The sequence below is a fragment of the Marmota marmota genome, unplaced genomic scaffold, assembly GCF_001458135.2.
Source record: "Marmota marmota marmota unplaced genomic scaffold, marMar, whole genome shotgun sequence".
NCBI classification, from domain to species: Eukaryota; Metazoa; Chordata; class Mammalia; order Rodentia; family Sciuridae; genus Marmota; species Marmota marmota.
This window is the reverse complement of record NW_026000142.1, coordinates 24,873,420-24,895,056: the sequence shown is the minus strand read 5'-3', so window position 1 is coordinate 24,895,056 and position 21,637 is coordinate 24,873,420. Positions and strand designations below refer to the sequence as shown.

Below are 21,637 nucleotides of genomic sequence, written 5' to 3'. Positions count from 1 at the left end.
TAAATATTTGAAAAAAAAATCAAGTTCAGCATTTTCCAATTTTTAATACAACTATGACAAAAGTACCTTAACATTATTTCTTCCAAAGTGAACATCTGAAAAAGAGTTATACAAGTCTGAATCCTATTTCAAAATCCTCACAACTTCCATTTTTTAAATGCACCTATCCTCTAGCCCCTGCAAATTGTCTTTCTAGATTTTACAAGGAGGAACACTTTAAGACAGTGCATATACTACATCTTAATATGCAAAATTGTTAAGTCTACCAAAAGTATTTATTCTACTGATAATTTATTGAGTACATTCTAATGTATAGGATGTACTATGGTAGGCACTTGAGAAAAACAAAAAAATTTCCTGCCCTTGCCTTTGAGGACATTAAATTATAAAATAAAAATTAATCTCAGAACAAACAAGCCACAGGGCTGGGGTTGTAGCTCAGTGGTAGAGCACTTGCCTAGCATGTGTGAAGTACTGGGTTCGATTCTCAGCACTGCATATAAATAAATAATAAAGATCAATCAACAACTAAAAAAATTTTTTTAAAAAGAACAAACAAGTCACAAATTAAAAAAAAAAAAAAAGCAGAGCATAGGGACTGAGACTAAAAGGGGTGGTCTTTGGTGAAGTCTAAGAGGGTAAACTTTGGGTAAAGGACTTGAAAGAAAAAGTAGACATGAAAAGATTTTTGTGAGGGTTTTAGGCAGCTGAGTCAATATCTGTTAAGGACCTGGGGCAGGAGCAAACTTAGGTACAGGAAATACAAGCAGGACTGTTAGTTCTTTCCTCCTTGGGGGAAAAGCTGAGTTTCATTAATACCATATAGTCCCATCATTTAAAAAAAGATGTGTTCAGGCTTGATTGGTTGCAGTGGTCAGTAACATCAGACACTTGGGAGGCTGAGGCAGGAGGATGGCACATTTAAAGCCCCCCTGGGTAACTTAGGGAGATCCTGTCTCAAAATAAAATTTAAAAACAGGACTAGGGATGTAGCTCAATGGTAGAGTACAAGGCTCTGGGGTTCAATCCCCAGAAATGGAAAAATGTTTAAAAAGCCAATCCCAAAAAACCAAGGGCCACATGTTTTCTTTGATATGCGGATGGTATTTCATAATGGAAGGAACTAGGGAAGAATAGTTACTTTAAATTAAGAAGAGGGGAGTGAAGAAAGGGGAGAGAGTGTGGGAGTAGGAAGGATAATAGAATGAATCAGACATTATTACCCTATGTACATATATAACTATATGACCGGTGGGATTCTACAATCATGTACAACCAGAAGAATGAGAAATTATACTCCATTTATATATGATGTATCAAAGTGTATTCTACTGTCATGTATAACTAATTACAACAAATAAAAAAGTTTGTTTAAAAAGACTTGTTCAAAAATTAATTAATTCAGGGGCTGGGATTATGGCTCAGTGGTAGAGAGCTCACCTAGCAAGTGTGAGGCACTGGGTTCGGTCCTCAGCACCACATAAAGAAAAATAAATAAGGGTATAGTGTCCATCTACAACTGAAAGAATTCTTTTTAAAAATTAACTAATTCAGGGCTGGGGTTGTAGCTCAGTGGTAGAGTACTCGCCTAGCATGCATGAGGCACTGGGTTCGATCCTCAGCACCACATAAATGTAAAATAAAGATATTGTGTCCACCTAAAACTAAAAAATAAATATTTTTTAAAAATTAACTAATTCAGACGTTTGACTATTTTCTAATGACTGAACATGAATGACCACCCATCCCTTTTCTATACTGGTGTTCAGTGTGATTTTTTGAGAGATCCCTCAATAGTCAAGACACTCCCCCCTCCGGCCTCCCCGCAGTGGGGCATACTATTTCACACACGAATACAGAGGATCTCAGTAACCCTGTGTTTTCGGAATGGAAAAAAAAAAAGTGGCCAGATATTTGAAAAACTAAGCTCCCTCCAGCCCTTCTTTTTGGCAATGACGATGTACTTTTGAACCTCTCAGTGCAGGACTGGCGGTAAGGACTCTGGGCTGAGTTTCAGCCTGCATGACAGCACTTCCCTCCACTCACTGAACAAACGCTGAGCAGGGGGCTGGAGAAAACACTCCTAACCCGACCCTGCTCGGGAAATGCAGACAGATCGAGTAATCCCCGAATGCCTGCCCGGCATTTAGTGGGCTTAAAACCACGCTGAGGTGTGAATACAAGGACGAAAGCACGTGGGCTGGACCTGTAGAAGCTTGGCCAGGCGATGTGAGGAGCTGTGCCGGCTTTCGCGAAAAGGCAGGTTTTCCCATCGGAGGAAGAACAGTTTTGGGAGTGTTCTGGGAAAGGCAAAGAAAGGGGAGGAGTGGGAAGAGGACCCTCAGGCGAACTGAGCCACGGCGGGAGGAAGGAGAGCGCGCGCGGCGCCCAGACAACTGGCGGGGCCGCTGGGAGCAAGAGGCCGGCTGTCGGGAGCAGCGCCCGTGGGCCGGAGCNGGTCCGCGCCGGGTAGGAGCGGCGGCCGGGCGGGACGTCTTCACCCGCGGCGCAGCGTCGCTCCGCGGCCTGCCGGCCCCTCCCCCGGGTTGGAGCCCGAGCCCCGCCCCTCCCCGGGGAGGCCCCGCCCACCCGAGGCCCCGCCCACCCGGAGCTGGCGGCGCAGGCAAGGGGACTCGCGCGCGCCCGGCGGCCAACTTTCAGCCCTTTGACCCGCTGAGTCTCTCCTGCTTGGTACGCGGGTGTGGCGCCGGAGCAAAAAAGGGGCTTTTATAATGCACCAAAGAGCACATTAGATCTTTAGGACGTCTAAAATAGAGTTTGCCTTATTCATTGTTAGGGATTTCACTTTAGGTACTCTTTGTTCTATGGGTCCCTCGAATGTTGCGGATCCAAGAGGACCATTTCCCCACTTTTTACCCTGACTGCTTCCCATAGGATCCTCTTCAAGAAATCTGATGGTAGCTAGTTTATGCTTCTGTTTATTTTTATTTTTTGATACTGCGGATTGAATCCAGGGGCGCTTTATCATTGTGTAGCGATAACTCATTGTTTTGACTTGTAAGCAGCAAGTGTTGGTGAGGTTGTGGAGCAACAGGAAATCTCACTCATTGCTGATGTTTCTGCCACTCTGGAAGACAGTTTGACAGTTTCTTGCAAAACTAAATATGTTGTTACCAGTAATTTTTCTTCTGGTTACTTACCCAAAGGAGTTGGACACTTAGGCACACAAAAATCTGCACGCGGATATTCATAATTGCCAAAACTTGGAACCAAGATATTCTTCATTAGGTGAATGGATAAACTGTGGTGTATACAGACCGTGGAATATTATTTAGTATTAAGAATAAATGAAGGCCGGGGTTGTGGCTCAGCGGAGGAGCGCTTGTCCTGGGTTTGATCCTCAGCACCACATAAAAATAAATAAATAAAATAAAGGTAGTGTGTCCAACTATAAATAAAAACTAAAATATTAAAAAGAAATAAAAAATAAACGAGCCGAACGCGCTGGCGCTCGCCTGTAATCCCAGCGGCTTGGGAGGCGGAGGCAGGAGGATTGCGAGTTCAAAGCCAACCTCAGAAATTTAGCGAAGCTCTAAGCAACTCAGTGAGACCCTGTCTCTAATAAAAAACAAAAGTAGAGCTGGGGATGTGGCTCAGTGGTCGAGTGCCCTTGAGTTCAATCCCTGGTACCAAATAAATAAATAAATGAGGGGGGCTGGAATTGTGGCTCAGTGGCAGAGCACTTGCCATCATGTGTGAGGCTCTGGGTTCGAGTTTCAGCACCACGTATCAGTAAATAAAATAAAGTTCCATTGACAACTAAAAAAATATTTTTTAAAAATTAAATGTGGCTGGGTTGTAGCTCAGTGGTAGAGCACTTGCTTCACACACATGAGGCACTGGGTTTGATCCTCAGCACCACATAAAAATAAATAAACATAACAAAAAATTTTTAAAATTTTTTTAAAAATAAATGAGGGGCTGGGGTCATGGCTCATTGGTAGAGCACTTGCCTAGCACGTGTGAGTTCTGGGTTCTATTATCAGCACCGCATATAAATAAATGAATAAAATAAAGGTCCATCAACGTCAAAAAAAATGTTTAAAAAATATAAAATTAAATAAGCCAGGCCAATGGTGTCTGCCTGTAATCCCAGCAGCTCAGGAGGCCGAGGAAGGAGGATCATGAGTTCAAAGGCAGCCTCAGCAAGAGCAAAGCTCTAAGCAACTCAGTGAGACTCTGTCTAAATAAAATACAAAAAATGGTTGAGGATGTGGCTCAGTGTTAAGTGCCCCTGAGTTCAAACCAGGTATCCACCCCATACCACTTTAAAAAAAGCTAGCAAATCATGAAAAGACATGGAGGAACCACCTATGCATAGGACAAATTGAAAGAAACCAATCTGAAGAGGCCACATACTGCATGATTCCAACCATAGGACATTCTAAGAAAGAAAACTATGGAGTCAGTAATTAAAAAAAAAAAAAGTGTTTGCCTAGTTTAGGATGCATGAACATGCAGAACACAGAGAATTTTTGTTTTGTTTTGTTTGGGTATCAGGGATTGAACTCAGGGGTACTTGATCACTGAGCCATATTCCTAGCCCTATTTTGTATTTCATTTAGAGACAGGGTCTCACTGAGTTGCTTAGAACCTCGATTTTTGCTGAGGCTAGCCTTGAACTAGCCTTTCCAGTTTCTGGAATTACAGGCATGCACCGCTGTACCTGAACACAGAGAATTTTTAGGATAATGAAAACACTCTATCATAACATAATGGTGGATATATGTCATTGTACATTTGTTAGAACTCATAGAACCTACAACACCAAGTGGACCCTAATGTGAACTATGGACTTTGGGTGATAATTATGTATTAATGTAAACTTATCAATTGTAACAAAGGTACCACTTTGGTGAGGGCTGTGGATGGTGGAGGAAGCTATGCATGTGTCAGGGAAGGAGATATATGGGAAATCTCTGAAACTAATTATCAATTGTGCTATAAACTAAAACTGATCTAAAAACATGAAATTTTTCTAAAAATTTCTGAGATTGTGTGCAAACTCTTCACAAATGTGTTTAGGGGAAAGACCTTTCACATTTCTTTGGCTATTGGCTGGGTCCATGGTTAAAACTTAAAAATTGTTTGCATGTTAGTCAAACCTGCCTTACATAGGGTCCAGGTGAAATGTGCATCTTTAATTTTCTGTTTTCCAAAATGGATGACTCCATTGGCTTTTATTGTTAAAATAACTCAGAAGCATTCAAAGCCTCTCCCCTACTCTAACACACTTTACTAGTCATTTAACAGTCAAATGTTCTCTACTTTAAAACTTCATTTATATTATATACGATATTGAGTATCTTGCTTCTAACTCTACACCAGCAGTATATGCATTCCTAAGTGCCTATCATATATCTTCTTTCAACCTATGATTGCCTAGTATTCTGTCCATCTTAGACGTCTTTTTCCACACCCCAGATAGCAATTAATTTTTCTCTGTACTCCCTCAGTCATTACAAACATTTCTGTTGTTAAGCTTTATACTCAATCCTAACTTATTTGTTTCCATGTCTATGATTTTTTTCAGAGGCAAAATTTTGAGTTCAGGGAAGTGTCTTTTCTCCTTTGATTTAATCTTTAAATTTTTATCAGACTTATGCATGTCTGTGATTAAAAGGCAAATAATTCTATAGACACATTGCAAAGTTTGCAATGAAACAGCAAAACCTGTATCCTTATTCCTCCCCTCTTCTTACCTGTATCCACCTTCTCAAAGGCAGTCATTTTTCTTCTCTTAACTGATTATTTATCTCCATCTCTATATAACATGTTGTATTGCTATTTTTAAATTTTTCACTTTTATGCATTATCTATTGATAATGGCCAAAAAAAGCCTTAGTTTTCCTTCCTTCTCATTTCTCCACTATATTTTCCATCCCTCCATTTGCTCAATATAGTTATATTATGCTTTCTTTAGATTGTGTTTACTTCATTATAATGACGTAACTATCACTCTCATCTTGGGCAAGTAGGAAACTATAATTACTTCTCTTTCTCCTGCATAGGCTTTTATTTTTGCTGTAGTTAATATTCTCTTGGTTTATTTTTTATTACTAAGCCAACCCCCTATTCCTTAATGATTGTTTAAATTTCCCCCTCCAGATGTTTGATTAGGCGAGGTATTCTATCAGTTTCATCTATCTGGAGAAGCTTCTTTTGGAGCCTTCTGACCTGCAATAATCCATGCCTAGTACACACTTGTTGACAGGGAATCTCACTTCATTTCCCTGTTTCCTACATCTATGTGCTATGGTTTGAATGTTTCAACCAAAACTTGTGTTAACATTTAATCCCTGTTTGTGAGGTATTAAGAGGTGAGACCAGAGCTGTAGATGTAACTCAGTGGTAGAGAGCTTGCCTAGCATGTAAGAGGCTCTGAATTTGACCCATGGGACCACAAAAGGGTGGTGGGGGGGAAGAAGGTGTACCAGGAAGGCCTTTAAAAGAATGGATCTGTTAATAAAGATCATCTTGTTCTGACTCTTAGATCTGAGCTGCTTTTACCATCATGTTATGGTCTGTGCTGCCTTGGGACTTTGGCAGAGTCTACACCAGCAAGTCCTTTACCAGATGCTACCCCTTAATCTGGGACTGCTCAGTCTCAGTAACTGTGAGTTGAATGAAACCTTTCTTCCTTTTTTTAAAAAAAATATTTTTTAGTTATAGATGGACACAATATCTTTATTTTATTTTTATGCGGTGCTGAGGATCGAACCCAGTGCCTCACACATACTGGGTGAGCACTCTACCCACTGAGCCACAACCCAAGCCCCCAAACCTTTATTCTTTATAAAATATCCAGTCTGTGGTATTATAGAAACAGAAAACAGACTAAGACACTATGTCTTTTCTCATTGATTACTTTCTCATTTTAGGGGAACATAACCTTCAGTAGTTTCCTGAGAAAGAAAAGGTAAATGAAAGGTCAAGTTTTGAGATCTTGAATGTCTGAATATGCCTTTATTCTAATCCCAAACTCGAGTGATGGGTTACTAATCAAATATAGCATTCTAGTTTTAAATAAATTTCCTTTAGATATTTGATGAAATTACTCTTTGGTCCTCTTTGTTGCTCTGAGAAATCCAACAATATTGATTCTTCTTCTTCTTTTTTTTTTTTTTTAATTTTAGCCACTGAACTAAATCTCCAGTCCTTTTTATTTTATTTTTTGGTGGTGCTGGGTTCAAACCTAGGGCCTTGAACATGCTAGGCAAACACTTTACTACTGTGCTATTGAAGCCAGAATTAGACAGGCAGATAGGCAAGGGTCAGATCCAGAAAATGGGGGAATAGAAATGTTATTTCCTTCAGAGCCCTTCCTCTACCCTTATCAAGATAACCTGCCCCTGCTCTAACCTGTTGCTAAGGTAACCTGTCCCAGGGATTGTCCTTCCTTATAAGGAGTTGTTAATTACACCCCACTTCCTGCCCCTATCACTCCACCTTGGCCCTTCCAGCTCATCTACTTCTCACCTTTTGGAGATCCCACTGAACATCTCTTGGGCCTAGTCACTACACAGGAAAGAGAAAGATGGGGAAAACAGAGCAGGAGAACAAAGGAAGCCTAGGAGATTAAAAAGGCAGAACACCCTCACTTCTTGGGATACTAGGATACCACCTTTGGCCCCCCTTCTTCTTCCCAGAAGAAGTCTGTTACCCCTTTTTAAATAAACCCTGATTTATATGCTTGCCTCTGCGTGCTTCTCTAATGTCATACTTCAACACATGAGGAAGCAAAACTCGGCACTGGTAACTGGCAGCATCACTGTAACTCCATTCCCTTATTTTTTTAGATAGAGTCTCACAAAGTTGTTGAGGAGCTTGCCATCCTCCTGCCTCAGCCTCCTGAATAACTGAAGTTATCGATTGGACCTTTTTTTCTGGATTGATTTTTTATTCTTTGTAAATGATCAGTTTTCTTTCTTTCTTCTTCTTATTTTAATTAGAGCTTTATATTTATACATTATAGTTGGATTAGTGAATAGTTTCTCTCTCTGAAAGTCTTTTTGTCCCCAATGTTCTACAATTTCAGAGGGATGAGCCATGGAATAAATCAATTTTTATGAATTGTGCAAGACAGTTGGTGCATTTCAATTTGGAAACACATGATTTTCAGTTTTGTGTAACTTTCTTGAATTATTTTGTTCAATGGCTCCCCCCAACCACCCGCCCCGCCAGGATATTTCCCACCATCTATCTTTCAGGCATTGGGCTTTTCATTTCTGTATGTGTGTGTGTGTGTGTGTGTGTATGTGTGTATAATTGGTCTCTGAATCCTCCTTTTAAAATACTATCCTAGGGCTGGGGATGTGGCTCAAGCGGTAGCGCGCTCGCCTGGCATGCGTGCAGCCCGGTTTGATCCTCAGCACCACATTCAAACAAAGATGTTGTGTCCGCCGAAAACTAAAAAGTAAATATTAAAAAAAAAACCAACTCTCTCTCTTAAAAAAAAATAATATGTTTAAAAAAATAAAATAAAATACTATCCTATTCTTATTTTATGTTGGCAGTTGTAACTCATAGTATATCCAATACGTATATTTCAATTTTCTCCTCATTGAAGGATTTGTTTCCTCCAAGGTTGCTTTTTCTTTTGCTTTGATCTTTATGAACTTGAAGGACATGGAAAACCAACCCCCACGAAGTAAAAAAGGATAATGGGTCCTAGGGAGAGAAGGAAGGCAATGGGCCTGGATTTTCAAAATTTCCCGTGTCTACTGTTATTCTTCAGACTTCCCAACCAACACATTCTGCTATGATTCAGTTTCACTGAACCCTGTAAAATTCAGACCCCTACTGTAACCAGTTGCCATTTTCTCTCCTGAAAAATATGCCCCTCCGATGCTTAATAAAGGATCGTTGATCCGTTGAGGTCCGTCTCCATTCTTTTCTTTTATTCATTTTGCTTTCAGTACTTCCATATTAGTTTGTTTATGAAGTTATCAAATCCCGGGTTCCTTTACCAACCCTTGCTGCTAGGAACTCCCATTCCTCCTCCCTGGCAATCAGCAGGTGATGGGGGGCCTCCACTGGGCAACTTTGCATGTTAGGTGTTGAAAGCTCTTCCTCCAATCAGCTCCTAGGACGTTTACAACCAGAGCCTCATTCTCCAGGTAGGAAACCAGAGAGTTATCCCTAGGAATCTGATCATCCTTAAAAGAAAGATTAAAGATCCTAACTGTAAGGTCCTTGTTTAGCATCTGGATGGCCATCTTAAGTGACAGCTGCATTTTGGGAAAATTTTCGCTTTTCCGCCTAAGGGGGTTCTGAGAAAGGCTCACCACTGACTTCAACCTTCACTGCTCAATAGGACTCACCGGGGTCTAATCCCTGAGCCTGCCCCATAAAAGTCCCGAATCCCAAACCTGTGTTGCCTCTCTCTCCTATGGAGAGATGGCCTTTATTTGTCAGCTCTAAATAAACTCTCGTGCGTATCCCTGCCTGGTCCCGGTCGCCAGCCCCGTTTCCTCGCTTTCCTTTCACTAAAATTCTTTGAAAATCTCCTATTAAACCGAACCAAATAAGCTACATTTACTTTTAAGTTCTTAGTTAATAAGCTTACTCACACTCTCTAACATAATATTGTCTAAGATATAAATTTAAATGATTTACAGAATCTATGGCGTGGAGGAAGCATACCTTCAAGCTACATTATCAGCAGCTCCCAGCAAGCAAGGGGCTTTACAGTGGCTGAGAGGGATTGCCCCTTCCCCCAGCCCAGAACCTTACCGGCAGGCGCCCGCTTCCTGAGCGGCCATTCCGACCCTCGGCCAGCAGGTGGTGCCACAGCGCGGCCCGGGGCTACGCTGCCATGGCCTCTCTGGGCCTAGAGGAAGGAACCAGAGAGACAGCAAGAGGAAGTCGAGGTGGCGCGTAGTCCTAGGGACACCGAGTCGGAGCTGGTGTCTGTCACTGGCCGGAGTCGCACTCCACACACCAAGCTGGCAGCACATGGAGCCGAGGACTCGCGCGGAGGCAGAATGCATCCGACCGGCGAGATCTGCGAGGTGCTTGCAGCCCCGGTGAGGCGACCTTGGGAGGGGACGCTGGTGGCCCAGTCAGATGGTACAGATCTCCCAGGGGAGATTGTTTGGGTGAGGTGACCCTAGAAATTAGTGGTACCCGTGGCTGGAGCCGGAGGGTCTTCCAAGACCGAGTTGTGCGGGCCGTGGTGACGCAAGCCTGTAATCCCCATTGACCCAGGAGGCTGAGGCAAGAGGAGCGCAAGTTTAAGACCAGCCTGGGCAACTTAGCCAGGCCCTAAGCAATTTAGTGAGACCCTGTCTCAAAATAAAATAAAAAGGACTCGAGATGGAGCTCAGTGTTGAGACGCCCCAAGGGACGTAGGTCCAACGAAGTGGGTCTGATGGTCTGGGTGAGATGACAGATGTCATTGGGTGGTAACCTCGGCGACTGGGCAGGTAACTCGGGTCTTAAGTGTCACAGACCTGGGAAGGTGGCAGTGGTGGCACCAAGGAGATAGCTATCTTTCAAACTGATATCTGATTGCTCTGGCCCCTAAGAAGGCCTCGAAGGGAGGGAGACTGGGACTCCTGTCTTCCAGTGGGTGTCGTTTAGGAGCCCTGTATGAGTTCCATCTTACTTCATTCTTAATTTGTTTTGTCACACCTATTTTCCTTCTAGTGTTCCTCTGAAAGTGGCGAGGAAGGGAAGAACATCGAGGAGAAAAGTAAGTAGGCTCCAAATACCTTAGCTCTTTTTTGCCCAGCATTCCTTCCAAATTCACCCTTCCAGGGTCTGCAACAGAAAAGGGTTCTTAGCCTGTTATCTTTCAGATGAACTATTTTCTTTCTGTGGAATATGCTTATATAATAATAAATACTGATTATCATTATACACATATTGCTGTGTAAGGTTTTAAATGTGGGAGGCTTTGGAGAAGAACACTTCCTGACCCTCTACCTAGAACAGGAACTGGTATGGCTTCTTTCAAGGTCTGTCCATCAGATACAACTCAGAATAATTGGGACCTGCTTGTCATGTTAATGATGCATCAACTTAAGCATCAGGAGTTTGGAGAAGCTAATGATCTCGGAAACATTTAACCTTAATCTTAACTTTGAACCTTAATCAGGTTCAAAGGAGGTAAATGATAATCATTTAGTTGCACTTTTACCCTCAGTGAATTTGCAATTAAAATTTGCTTTGGGAAGAGCACAATGGATAATTTGAGTTCTGGATCTTGGACTGGTCAGGGAAGGGGGAAAAGTTGGTGCCTACATTTCATACCTAGGATAAGAACATATGCCAGGAATGTTGACATTTGTCATTTTACTTTAATGTGATTTTTTTTTTTAAGTTAACGTAGAATTAACTCTGTAAGATACAGCAACCTAAGTATGGCAGGTTATTGGAAATCAAGGACTCTTCAGGGGCTTTTGAAGTGAATTTTTCTTTTGAGGCGTGGAGTAGAGCATATAATAGCTCTTTTATGGGAATCAGGGATTGATACCACTGAGCCACAATCCCAGCCCCAGGTTATAACTCTTGATAGTCATGGCTGCTACAGCTTAATTCCTTTTCCTTGAAGGATATGAGGGTGCACCATAACTTTTAGTTAAACCCTTCTGTTACGGTTTAGATATGAGGGGTCCCTTGAAAGCTCATGTTAGGCAATGCAGGAATGTTCAGAGGTGAAATGGTTAGATTATGAGAATTGTAACCTTATCAGTGGATTGATCCACTTGGGTTAATACTTTGGTGGACTTTTGGGTGGTAACTGAAGGCAGGTAGGACATGGCTGGAGGAAGTAGGTCACTGGAGATATGCCCTTGGACTATATCTGTTCCTGGCTCCTCTTGCACTCTGCTTCCTAGCTATCATGAATTGATAGTCTTCCTCTGCCATACCCTTCTGCCATGGTATTCTTCATTACCTCAGGGTCAAAGCAATGGAGTTGGCCAACCATGGACAGAACCTATGAAACTGTGAACCCAAAATAAACTTTTCCACCTCTAAATTTTTTTGTCAGATATTTTGATCACTGAGATGAAAAGCTGAATAACATACCTTTCCTTTTCCACATTCAGATGCCTCAGAAGTCTGATGCCTACCAATATATCATTTTAGTAACAGGATAGACACTGATTGTCATATCATGGACTTTGTCCTTGTTCCCAGTGTTCAGTCAACTACTTTGCAATTAGTAGTGCTCTTTACAAAAAACGGAAAAGGAGAGACATAAAAATCTCCTAAATCACCAGTGTGTCATTTTGAAGTATGTAATTTGATTAAGAATGTACTATATGACACATTTGAATTGTTATATACGTAAAGAATGTGATTTTTTTTTTTTCTTTTATGTTGAGGTAGAATCAACTCCCTAAGATGTAGCAACCTAACTTTTCCCGGAGGATTCCCTGTCTCTGTTTATTTGTGGATATACACAACTCACTTATTTATAATAAATAGGTAAAAAAAAGAAGAAATTGTGAATATACAATGATATTAATATAATATTCATATATAATGATTAACTTACAATTGCACTATGTATGATATTATGTACTGTGATTAATATACTGTATTATTATATATTAATAAAGTGTGGATGCAGACAGGTCAATCCCGTTCATATGTGAAGGAGAAGAAAATAAATAGTATTGGATTAAGAACAGGAAATGAGGGGCTGGGGATATGGCTCAAGTAGTAGCGTGCTTGCCTGGCATGCGTGAGGCACTGGGTTCGATCCTCAGCACCACATAAAAATAAAATAAAGATGGTGTCCACCTAAAGCTAAAAAATAATTTAAAAAAAAGAACAGGAAATGAATTTTAGAAGTTAAATAGAACAAAGGGAAATTTTAGTTTTTGGTGGTAGAAGGAAGGGTGAGGGGATAACATACCTGATACCAAACATACTGATTTGTATTTTGTTAGTCTTTACATAAATAACTGAATAATAGCTGATATTTACATTTTACATTTAGGAATATATTTAGATGTTAATAGTTAGGATGACTTGTAATGAAGGTGATTACATGTTGTTCCCCAGGAGGGTCTGTTTCGTTCCCCCCAGCTTTATCCCTCACACACACACTTTTTTAAAATTATTTTTAAACTAGGAATTACTTGAATCTAGAAAGGTTAATTCATCAATGTGGAAAAATTCAAATTGTGGAGGGAGTAGAACTGAGTGTGTTTATCAGTGAAATGAAGCTATGATTATACTTCAGGTTTTCTAAACTTGCCTGGAAGAAGAAGCTATGAATAATGAAAAGAGGATAGCTTATGCATGGAAACAGATTCCTCAGAGAGAAACCTGAACTCAGCACACTGGGGTGGGCTGCGAGGACTGTTCCTGGTTTCCCTTGTGCTCTCCCTTTTTCTTTGGTCATGTCACCCCTTAATTCTTTGCCAAGAAACTGCTATGAACCTCCAGGTCCCTGAGGTGCAGGGCACAGTTCAGAAAGCCACCCTGAGCCAGGCACAGTGCCACACCTGTAATCCCAGCTACTTGAGAGTGTGTGACAGGAGGATCAAAGTAGTCCAGCCTGGGCACCTTAGTGAGACTTTTTTTTTTTTTTTTTTTTTTTAATTGGTTGTTCAAAACATTACAAAGCTCATGACATATCATCTTTCATACATTTGACTCAAGTGGGTTATGAACTCCCATTTTTACCCGAAATACAAATTGCAGAATCACATCGGTTACACATTCACATTTTTACATAATGCCATATTAGTGACTGTTGTATTCTGCTACCTTTCCTATCCCCTACTATCCCCCCTCCTCTCCCATCTTCCCTCTCTACCTCATCTGCTGTTGTTCAATTCTTAGTGAGACCTTTTATCAAAATAAAAAGAGCTAGAGATGTAGCTTAGTGGTAGAGCACTTGCCTAGCATACAGAAGGCCCTGGGTTCAATTTCTAGTACTGAAAAAAAAGAAAAAAAAAAAAAAAGAATGCCACACTGGTCAGCAAAGTATAGCAAGAGATACCTGATAAGAAGAGCAATGCTATTGATCCACAAATTTAGGACAATTGAAAATAATTTAGTTGCCTTTGAAATAGACTATTTACTAAAAATTTGTTTTCTTAAGTATTTTGTTAAGATGAAACTTAAGCTGGGTGAGGTGGTGCATGCCTGTAATCCCAGTGGCTCCCTGTAATCCCAGCGGCTCATGAGGCTAGGACAGGAGGATCGAAAGTTCAAAGCCAGCCTCAATAAAAAGCGAGGTGCTAAGCAACTCAGCGAGACCCTGTCTCTAAATAAAATACAAAATAGTACCCCTGAGTTTAGTCCCTGGTACCACCCCCCCCCAAAAAAAAAAAACTTGAAAAATTTAAATTTATATATTTGACTTTTGCTTAAAAAGAATTACAGGTAACTTTAATTAGGTCTTAATAAACATCCTGGTGAGTATTTGGGAAATTTCACATTGCTCTTCAACAAGAAATGGCTTCAGGGTTCCAAGTCATCTGCTTTGCCACGTTTTTTACTAAGTCCAATATAAATTGGGCTAAATCTGGTTTGTTTGCCATGGAAAGAATCTCATTTTGTACAAAATAGCCATTTTGATTTTTTTCAAGTAATTTTTGTGTTTTCTCTCATGTATTCTTTTTTCCTTCTTCCTGTTTCTGATATGGACATCTTTGTAACAATGACATTTTAAGCTTTTAAAACTGTTTAGTAAGAGTTTTTACTTATTGGTCACCTTTTCAAATTTCTTCCATATACTTGAAATATTTCAATAATTTAACATTTTAAAACTAGAGAACTCATTTGTTGTTAGTCTAAATCTACCATTGATTCCTTATAAAATTAGAAAAGGGGGACTGGGGTTGTAGCTCAGTGGTGGAACACTTGCCTAGCATGTGTGAGGTACCAGGTTCGATTCTCAGCACCACCTATAAATAAATAAAAATAAAGTTCTATCAACAACTAAAAAAAATTGAAAAGGTATTAGCATTGTCATGACAATGTCTATTGTGAAACCTCTGGTTACTAGGTCAGACTTTATGAGATTTTTTTCTTCACTCTGAATTTCTTCCACTCAAGTATTTTGTAGTACTTGCTTGATAGACTGCTTTATAGCTATTCATTTAAATATTATGTGTCTATATATACTGTATGTGTTTTAAAATTATTAGTGTTTAAAGGTAAACACACTGTCTTGTGTATCTTTTATATTTCCTTTAACTCTATAGTGCTTAGTGGTATTGAGTAGTTCCTTTTTAAGTTTTAGGTGACATGAACATTGCATCTCTTGTGGGAGGTGAAGAGGTCTGCGGAGATACAGATAATGGTGACCTTTCTTATGTGTCTGCATTCATAGAAAAGGAAGTTGGAAATGACCTTAAATCTTTAAAAAAACTTGATAAACTCATAGAACAAATGACAGAAAGTAAAATGCAGTTAGAAGAACAGGTAAGTATTAAAACTCGTTGAAATAATATCAATAATAATGGGGCTGGGGCTGGAGCTCAGTGGTGGAGCACTCGCCTGGCACATTCGAGGTCCTGGGTTCAATCCTCAGCACCACATAAAAATAAATAAAAATAAAAAGGTATTGTGTCCAACTACAACTAAAAAATAAATATAAAAAAATAATATCAATAACATACTCATTATAGGAATATAATATAAACATAATCACTATTATTTATAGAATTTTAGAGTTTGGATTGTGACAAAAGTCTAATCATTTTAAACTATTTAATAGGTTTTTAAAGACCTACAAAGGTACTACATATTTTATAGATTATTTAAAAGGCAAAAGTTCCTGCTGATTTATGTCTTGAAAACATAATGATAGCTAACATTTTATATAGCTTTTATAGAATGACTTCTAAAGTGCTTTATGAGTAAATAATTTTGTGGTTTACAAAAATGTTTAGACACTGTCATTCCAGTTTTTTTTTTTTTTTTAATAAATGCACAGCAAGAAAAACACAAAAAGTATAATATTGTAATAGTGGTTATTTTAGGGTAGTTGGCTGAAAGTGACTTATTATCTTCATATTTTATGTCTTTTCAGGTTCTTTTTTTCTTTTTACAATAAACATTACCTAAAATAATTGAAAAAAAAAACAATGAAAGTATTCTTGAATCTAAAATAACTGGATCTGTATACCTGGAATAGTCAAAGAAAAAAAAAATATTGTTTAACTACTAAATTAGGTTAAGTACAGTCTGTGGGTATGTGGATGTCATCCCTGGGTTGTCAGTTGTCTTATGTTCTCCTATCCCTACCCATCACCTTGGGCCTCCTCAACTCTCCTCTTTTTATCTTTCTACTACACCTACGTTTAGCCTGGCCCCATCAGTTTGTTTCACTCTTGAAGGGCTCTGTTAGAGGTTATGTCGTAGCTGAGTGGGTTGTGCCTATCCATTGTGTGGTCTTCTACCATGCCTCACCTCATCTGCCAGTCCTTCTACAGGAAGGTCAGTTCTGCTGCGACACTAGGCTGCACTTTCACAAATTATACGTAAATAAACATACTGAACATAATGGTTTGTCGCATTCACATCCAGCATTTTATATTTGGATTGATTGGTAGGGTTGAAGAAATCAAATCTTTCTTTTGAAGTTTTTTTTTTTTTTTTTTAATATTTGTTTTTTAGTTGTAGTTGGACACAATACCTTTATTTCACTTATTTATTTTTATGTGGTGCTGAGGATCAAACCCGGGATTTCGCATGTGCGAGGTGAGCACTCTACCGCTGAGCCACAATCCCAGCCCTCTTTCGAAGTTTTTAATAGATAATTTCAGTTCTGTCAGAACAAACATGCATTTGGAAATGAATGAACTAAAAAAAGATTATGAAAATTTTATCTGATCGATGCTATTCTCTTTGTCTTATTTATTTATTTATTTTTGGTATGGTTAGGTACTTACCATTTCATCAGAAATTCCTAAAAGAATTCAGAGTGCCTTAAAAAATGCAGAAGAATCAAAGCAATTCCTTAATCTGTTTCTGGAGCAAGAAACTCATCTCTTCAGTTCCATTAACAGCCATTTGCTGACTGCACAGCCTTGGATGGATGATCTCGGGGCCATGATTAACCAAATTGAAGAGATTGAACGGCATCTCGCTTACCTTAAATGGATTTCGCAAATTGAAGAACTAAGGTAAAATGGGCTGCTTTGTTCTCATAATTATTGTTTTCCTTTGAGGCTCTGTCTTAGAGCATGCATGCTTGCCATTAAATAATTGAGTTAATTAAAGATTATAATGATGTAATTTTACCAGTTGTTAGGAAAATAGCATTATGATAATGATTCTTTTCCTTTGTTGTGAATGAACATAAACTTTTCAGGGAGTTTAATTTGCATTTGAAAGAAAGTAAGTATGTTAAAATTTTAAGTCTTATAGTTGTGTTATGAACATGTGGTAAAAAGTATTGTTTGTAATATGAAATTAGTAAAACAAACACTCAGTGTGGGTAATAGGTATCCCTGTTTAATTTTTAGAGATTGTCACAATGAGATGGATTGCTTCCTCTAGAATTGGAATTTTTTTTTGTATTGGAGATTGAACTCAGGGGCACTTAACCACTGAGTCACATCCCCACCCCTATTTTATATTTTTTTTTTCAATTTTTTTTTGAGAGAGAGAGAGAGAATTTTTTAATATTTATTTTTTAGTTTTCGGCAGATACAACATCATTGTTTGTATATAGTGCTGAGGATCGAACCCCGGCCACACACACGCATGCCAGGCGAGCACGCTACCACTTGAGCCACATCCCCAGCCCCTTATATTTTATTTAGTGACAGGGCCTCACTGAGTTGCTTAGCCCCCCACCATTGCTGAGGCTGTGTTTGAACTCAGGATCCTCCTGCCTCACCCTCCTGAGCCACTGGGATTACAGGCGTGTGCCACTGCGCCCAGTTTAGAATTTGAATTTTTTTCAGTGTGAATCATTAAATAACTTTTCTTAGATGAATAACAAAATTCTACTGAGTAGGGGGGGAAGAGAAAGAAGTTCTTTTAAATTGAATATATACCACTGGTGATTATATCTGGTATTGCTTTTTAAACAAGCCAGAGTAACATTTCTACCTAAAGGGGCAACTTATTTGGTTTCATGATATGGTCCCCTGAAATTATATTGTTGGAGCCTTGCTTAGTTTTAGCTATTCTTGTTGCATAACTGTCAGTAGCCATTAACGTCTGGAAAACCAAAGGGAGAAAAATCATCCAAGAGTACCCCCTTCCTCATGAGTGAACTATGGTCTGGTGCATGCTAGGCTTGTGCCCTTCCCACCCCCTGCTGCTCCCTGCCTTTTTTTTTGTTTGTTTGTTTTTTTGTTTTTTTTTTGAGACATGGAAGTTACTCAGGCCATTCTTGAACTTGCCTCAGCCTCCTGAGTAGCTGGGATTATAGGTGTGACACCACCATGTCTGGTTCCAAAATTTTTAATATTTTCTTTAAGATGTACCATAGTTAATATATTTAATGTTATATATGTTATGAATGTTATGTATTCTTTTGTCCTGCATATGTTTCCTAAGATTATAAAGCATTTTACTTATTAGTTTGGTATGAAAATCCTTATTTTGCATATATGAGGTTTTATTTTTGAAGACTGTAGTGTGATTAGTGATTCCAGAAATTGACTTAAGCTTTTTAGATCATCTCATTCTTGTTTAAATTATTTGCAGTGAGGGAATTTTAAACTTTGCTTTATTTTATTTCTTTATTTCTCCTTGCCCCTCTGAAAGAAAATACCAGTAAGAGATAATATTAATAACCTTATTAAGTAAAATAAGTTGTATAAAGGTCTCCCTCTCATTGTACTTCATTAAAATTATTAGATTAACTAAAAGTATTAGGTTAACTAGAATAGGACTGTGATTATTTATAACCATTTCTGATATCTGAATTGTTTAAGAGAAATGTGTCCAAAGAATCATATTAGAAATAAGAAATTTATAACAAAGTACAGAAACAATTGTTTCTCTCTTTAATAATGTGTTCTTTCCCTTAAGTATTTTGTGGTAACATCTCTATTTCTAGCTTTCTTTTGAGCTTTTGTAATTCTCTCTTTTAATTTAAATAGTTTCTTCTTGTTAGGACTAGCAACTTTGTTCTGTTTCGTGAATTCTACAGTACAGCAGTATCACTCCAAATGAAGACTTTTCTTAGGCTCTAAAATGTCCTTTATGCTTCCGTGTTCTGCAGAGATATATATCATCCTAGAAAGCAATCCTTCTATATTCTGTGGTTACTTGTACATTTTAAGTTCTTTTGTAACATTTGTATATTTCTTAAGCACAGTAATCTTTATTCTAATATAATGGAACACTTAGTTTGCAATATATTTCTTTGAAGTGGGAAATCAAAATTTGTTAGGCAAAAGAAGTAACAATTGAAGATATTGTACTTGACCCTAACAGATGCTATCCTGAACATGGGCTGCTTGCTGCTCTTAGAAGGTTGCTAAGAAATTTAGAGGACTCCAGGATCCAAGAGAGACATGGCGTTAGGTTAAATAGCCACATCAGGGTGGTGCTTCATTTGTCCTTGGATGTAACTTTATATAAAATGTGAGGGAGAATCGTTTTTTCCAGATTTATAATTATTCTGAATAAATTTTCCTTAAGTTTATTTTCTTTCCTTTGTTTTGCAGTGATAACATTCAACAATATCTGATGACCAATAATGTGCCAGAGGCAGCCTCTATCCTGGTGGCTATGACAGAACTTGACATTAAACTTCAGGAATCATCCTGTACTCATCTTCTCAGTTTCATGAGAGCCACAGTTAAATTCTGGCATAAAATTCTCAAGGACAAGCTTACAAGGTAGAGAATTTACCCATATTTCATGGTCATTACTTTCAGTTGGATATTTGGCAATTATTTGATAACCTTGTACTGAAATGTGTGTTTGTTTTCTGTTTCAGCGATTTTGAGGAAGTTTTAGCACAGATTCGTTGGCCATTCATTGTGCCCCCTCAATCTCAAACTGTTGGCTTAAACCGACCCACCAGTGCCCCTGAGATATACAGTAACCTGGAGACATTGTTTTGTCAGTTATTGAAACTGCAAACCTCGTATCTTTGTCAAAGTGGAAAACTTAACTAAAATTTCTTCTTTATAGAGTGGATTTGTGGCTACAGAGTAAAACTTTTTGAAAGTGGTCAAGAACCAAATGGGAGTCCTGGGTTGGACTTGATGTATCAATGGCCATTGAGTGGTGGATTTTTCTTTTGCAAAGTGAACTTTGTGTGGGCCAGAGTATTGCAAGGAAGAGTTCTGAGACAGGGACTGACCCAAGTTTGCATCATATTTGCATCACATATAATAGAATGAATGAATAATTGGGAGGAAACCTTAGTAACAAAATATTAATCTAATCAAATGATAAGTTGAATTTCCTAATATTTTTATTTTAGAAAAGATTTACAGATTAATTCTAATAAAAATGTTGTGCAGTTTTTTTTTTCTAAACTTGTATATAATGTAAAGTTAGACTTACTATTTGTATCATAATTTTTACTTAGTATTGGTACATTTGTTGGGAAATTGTGTGTATACATATATTGTGTGTGAGTGTATATGTGCATATATATGTGTGTGTGTGTCTGTATGTATATTTTATTCTTTTTCCTTGACTTCACTATGTCAGAGATGAATTACTTACTGAGCCAAAAGAACTCCCAGAAAAATATTCTCTTCCACCTTCCCCTTCTGTCATCCTTCCCATCCAGATTATGCTGACTCCCCTTCAGAAGAGGTTCAGGTATCACTTCAGAGGCAACCGACAGACTAATGTTATAAGCAAGGTGTGCTTTGCCAACTCTTACCTTTGGTTTTTAGTAATAGCAAATGTTAAATATTTCTGCTTTTACCAACTTAAAATTTACCTCTATTCACTTTTCTGTTTTTCTTCTAAAGAGGTAAATTCATGTTTTGTCACTGCCATTTATAATAGGGGACTTGGAAGTAGATATGTTGCAGGTGTCAGTTAACTCATTGGCATGTCATGTGACCAGTTTCTAGGGTTGCTATGGGTGCTGTAGCATTTGCTGTGACGGTTTTTACAGTTGGATCCACTGTGTTTCATTGTACAAATTGCTCCTTTGGATTTATAAATATATTGAAAGAAAAAGTGAATTCCCCAAAATAGTAGAGCATTAGTTTTGAATATAGGTACTTATGCTAAAATGCTTTATAGCTGTGCAAAGAGATTATGGGAATAAACGTAAACAGTTTTGAGGACATTATCTCCAATATTTTAATTGAGGGACCTTACTGGTGTATACTAGGCATATTGTTGAGATGTTTCTTTAATTTGGCTTGAGAAATAAGTCAAATTATAATCTTAGAAATTACTAGGAGGGCTGGGCATGGTGGTTTATGCCTGTAATCCCAGTGACTTGTAGGGTACAGGCAGGAGACTGCAACCTTTTTTTTGTTTTTGTTTTTGGTGGTGCTGGGGATTGAATCCAGGACCTTGTGCATGCGAGACAAAGCACTCTACCAACTGAGCTATATCCCCAGCCTAGCATTGCAAGTTTGAGGGCAACTTCCGTAATTTAACAAGACCCTGTCTCAAAATAAAAAGGAAAAGGGGCTGGGGATATGGTTAAAGCATTGCTGGGTTTAATCCCCAGTACCAAAAAGGAAAAAGGAGT

General features: G+C 38.7%; 1 protein-coding gene across 10 annotated transcripts in view; it reads left to right on the top strand.

Moving 5' to 3' along the window:
* The first annotated feature begins 9,849 nt into the window (after nt 1-9,849).
* Rint1 (RAD50 interactor 1) overlaps nt 9,850-21,637 on the top strand; it is a 27,010-nt gene continuing 15,222 nt past the window's right edge. Inside the window, exons 1-8 of one of the 10 annotated variants that reach the window (XM_015488363.2) lie at nt 9,850-10,049; nt 10,672-10,717; nt 15,236-15,417; nt 16,882-17,123; nt 19,396-19,545; nt 19,629-19,802; nt 19,904-20,053; nt 20,629-20,785. In XM_015488363.2, coding sequence (XP_015343849.1) covers nt 10,008-10,049; nt 10,672-10,717; nt 15,236-15,417; nt 16,882-17,123; nt 19,396-19,545; nt 19,629-19,802; nt 19,904-20,053; nt 20,629-20,785 — 1,143 coding nt within the window. In that variant the 5' untranslated portion in view covers nt 9,850-10,007. Of the gene's footprint in view, nt 10,050-10,671; nt 10,718-15,229; nt 15,418-16,881; nt 17,124-19,395; nt 19,546-19,628; nt 19,803-19,903; nt 20,054-20,628; nt 20,786-21,637 lie in introns of those variants that run through there. The other 9 variants (XM_048786140.1, XM_015488364.2, XM_048786139.1 and 6 more) reach the window with 9 other exon arrangements.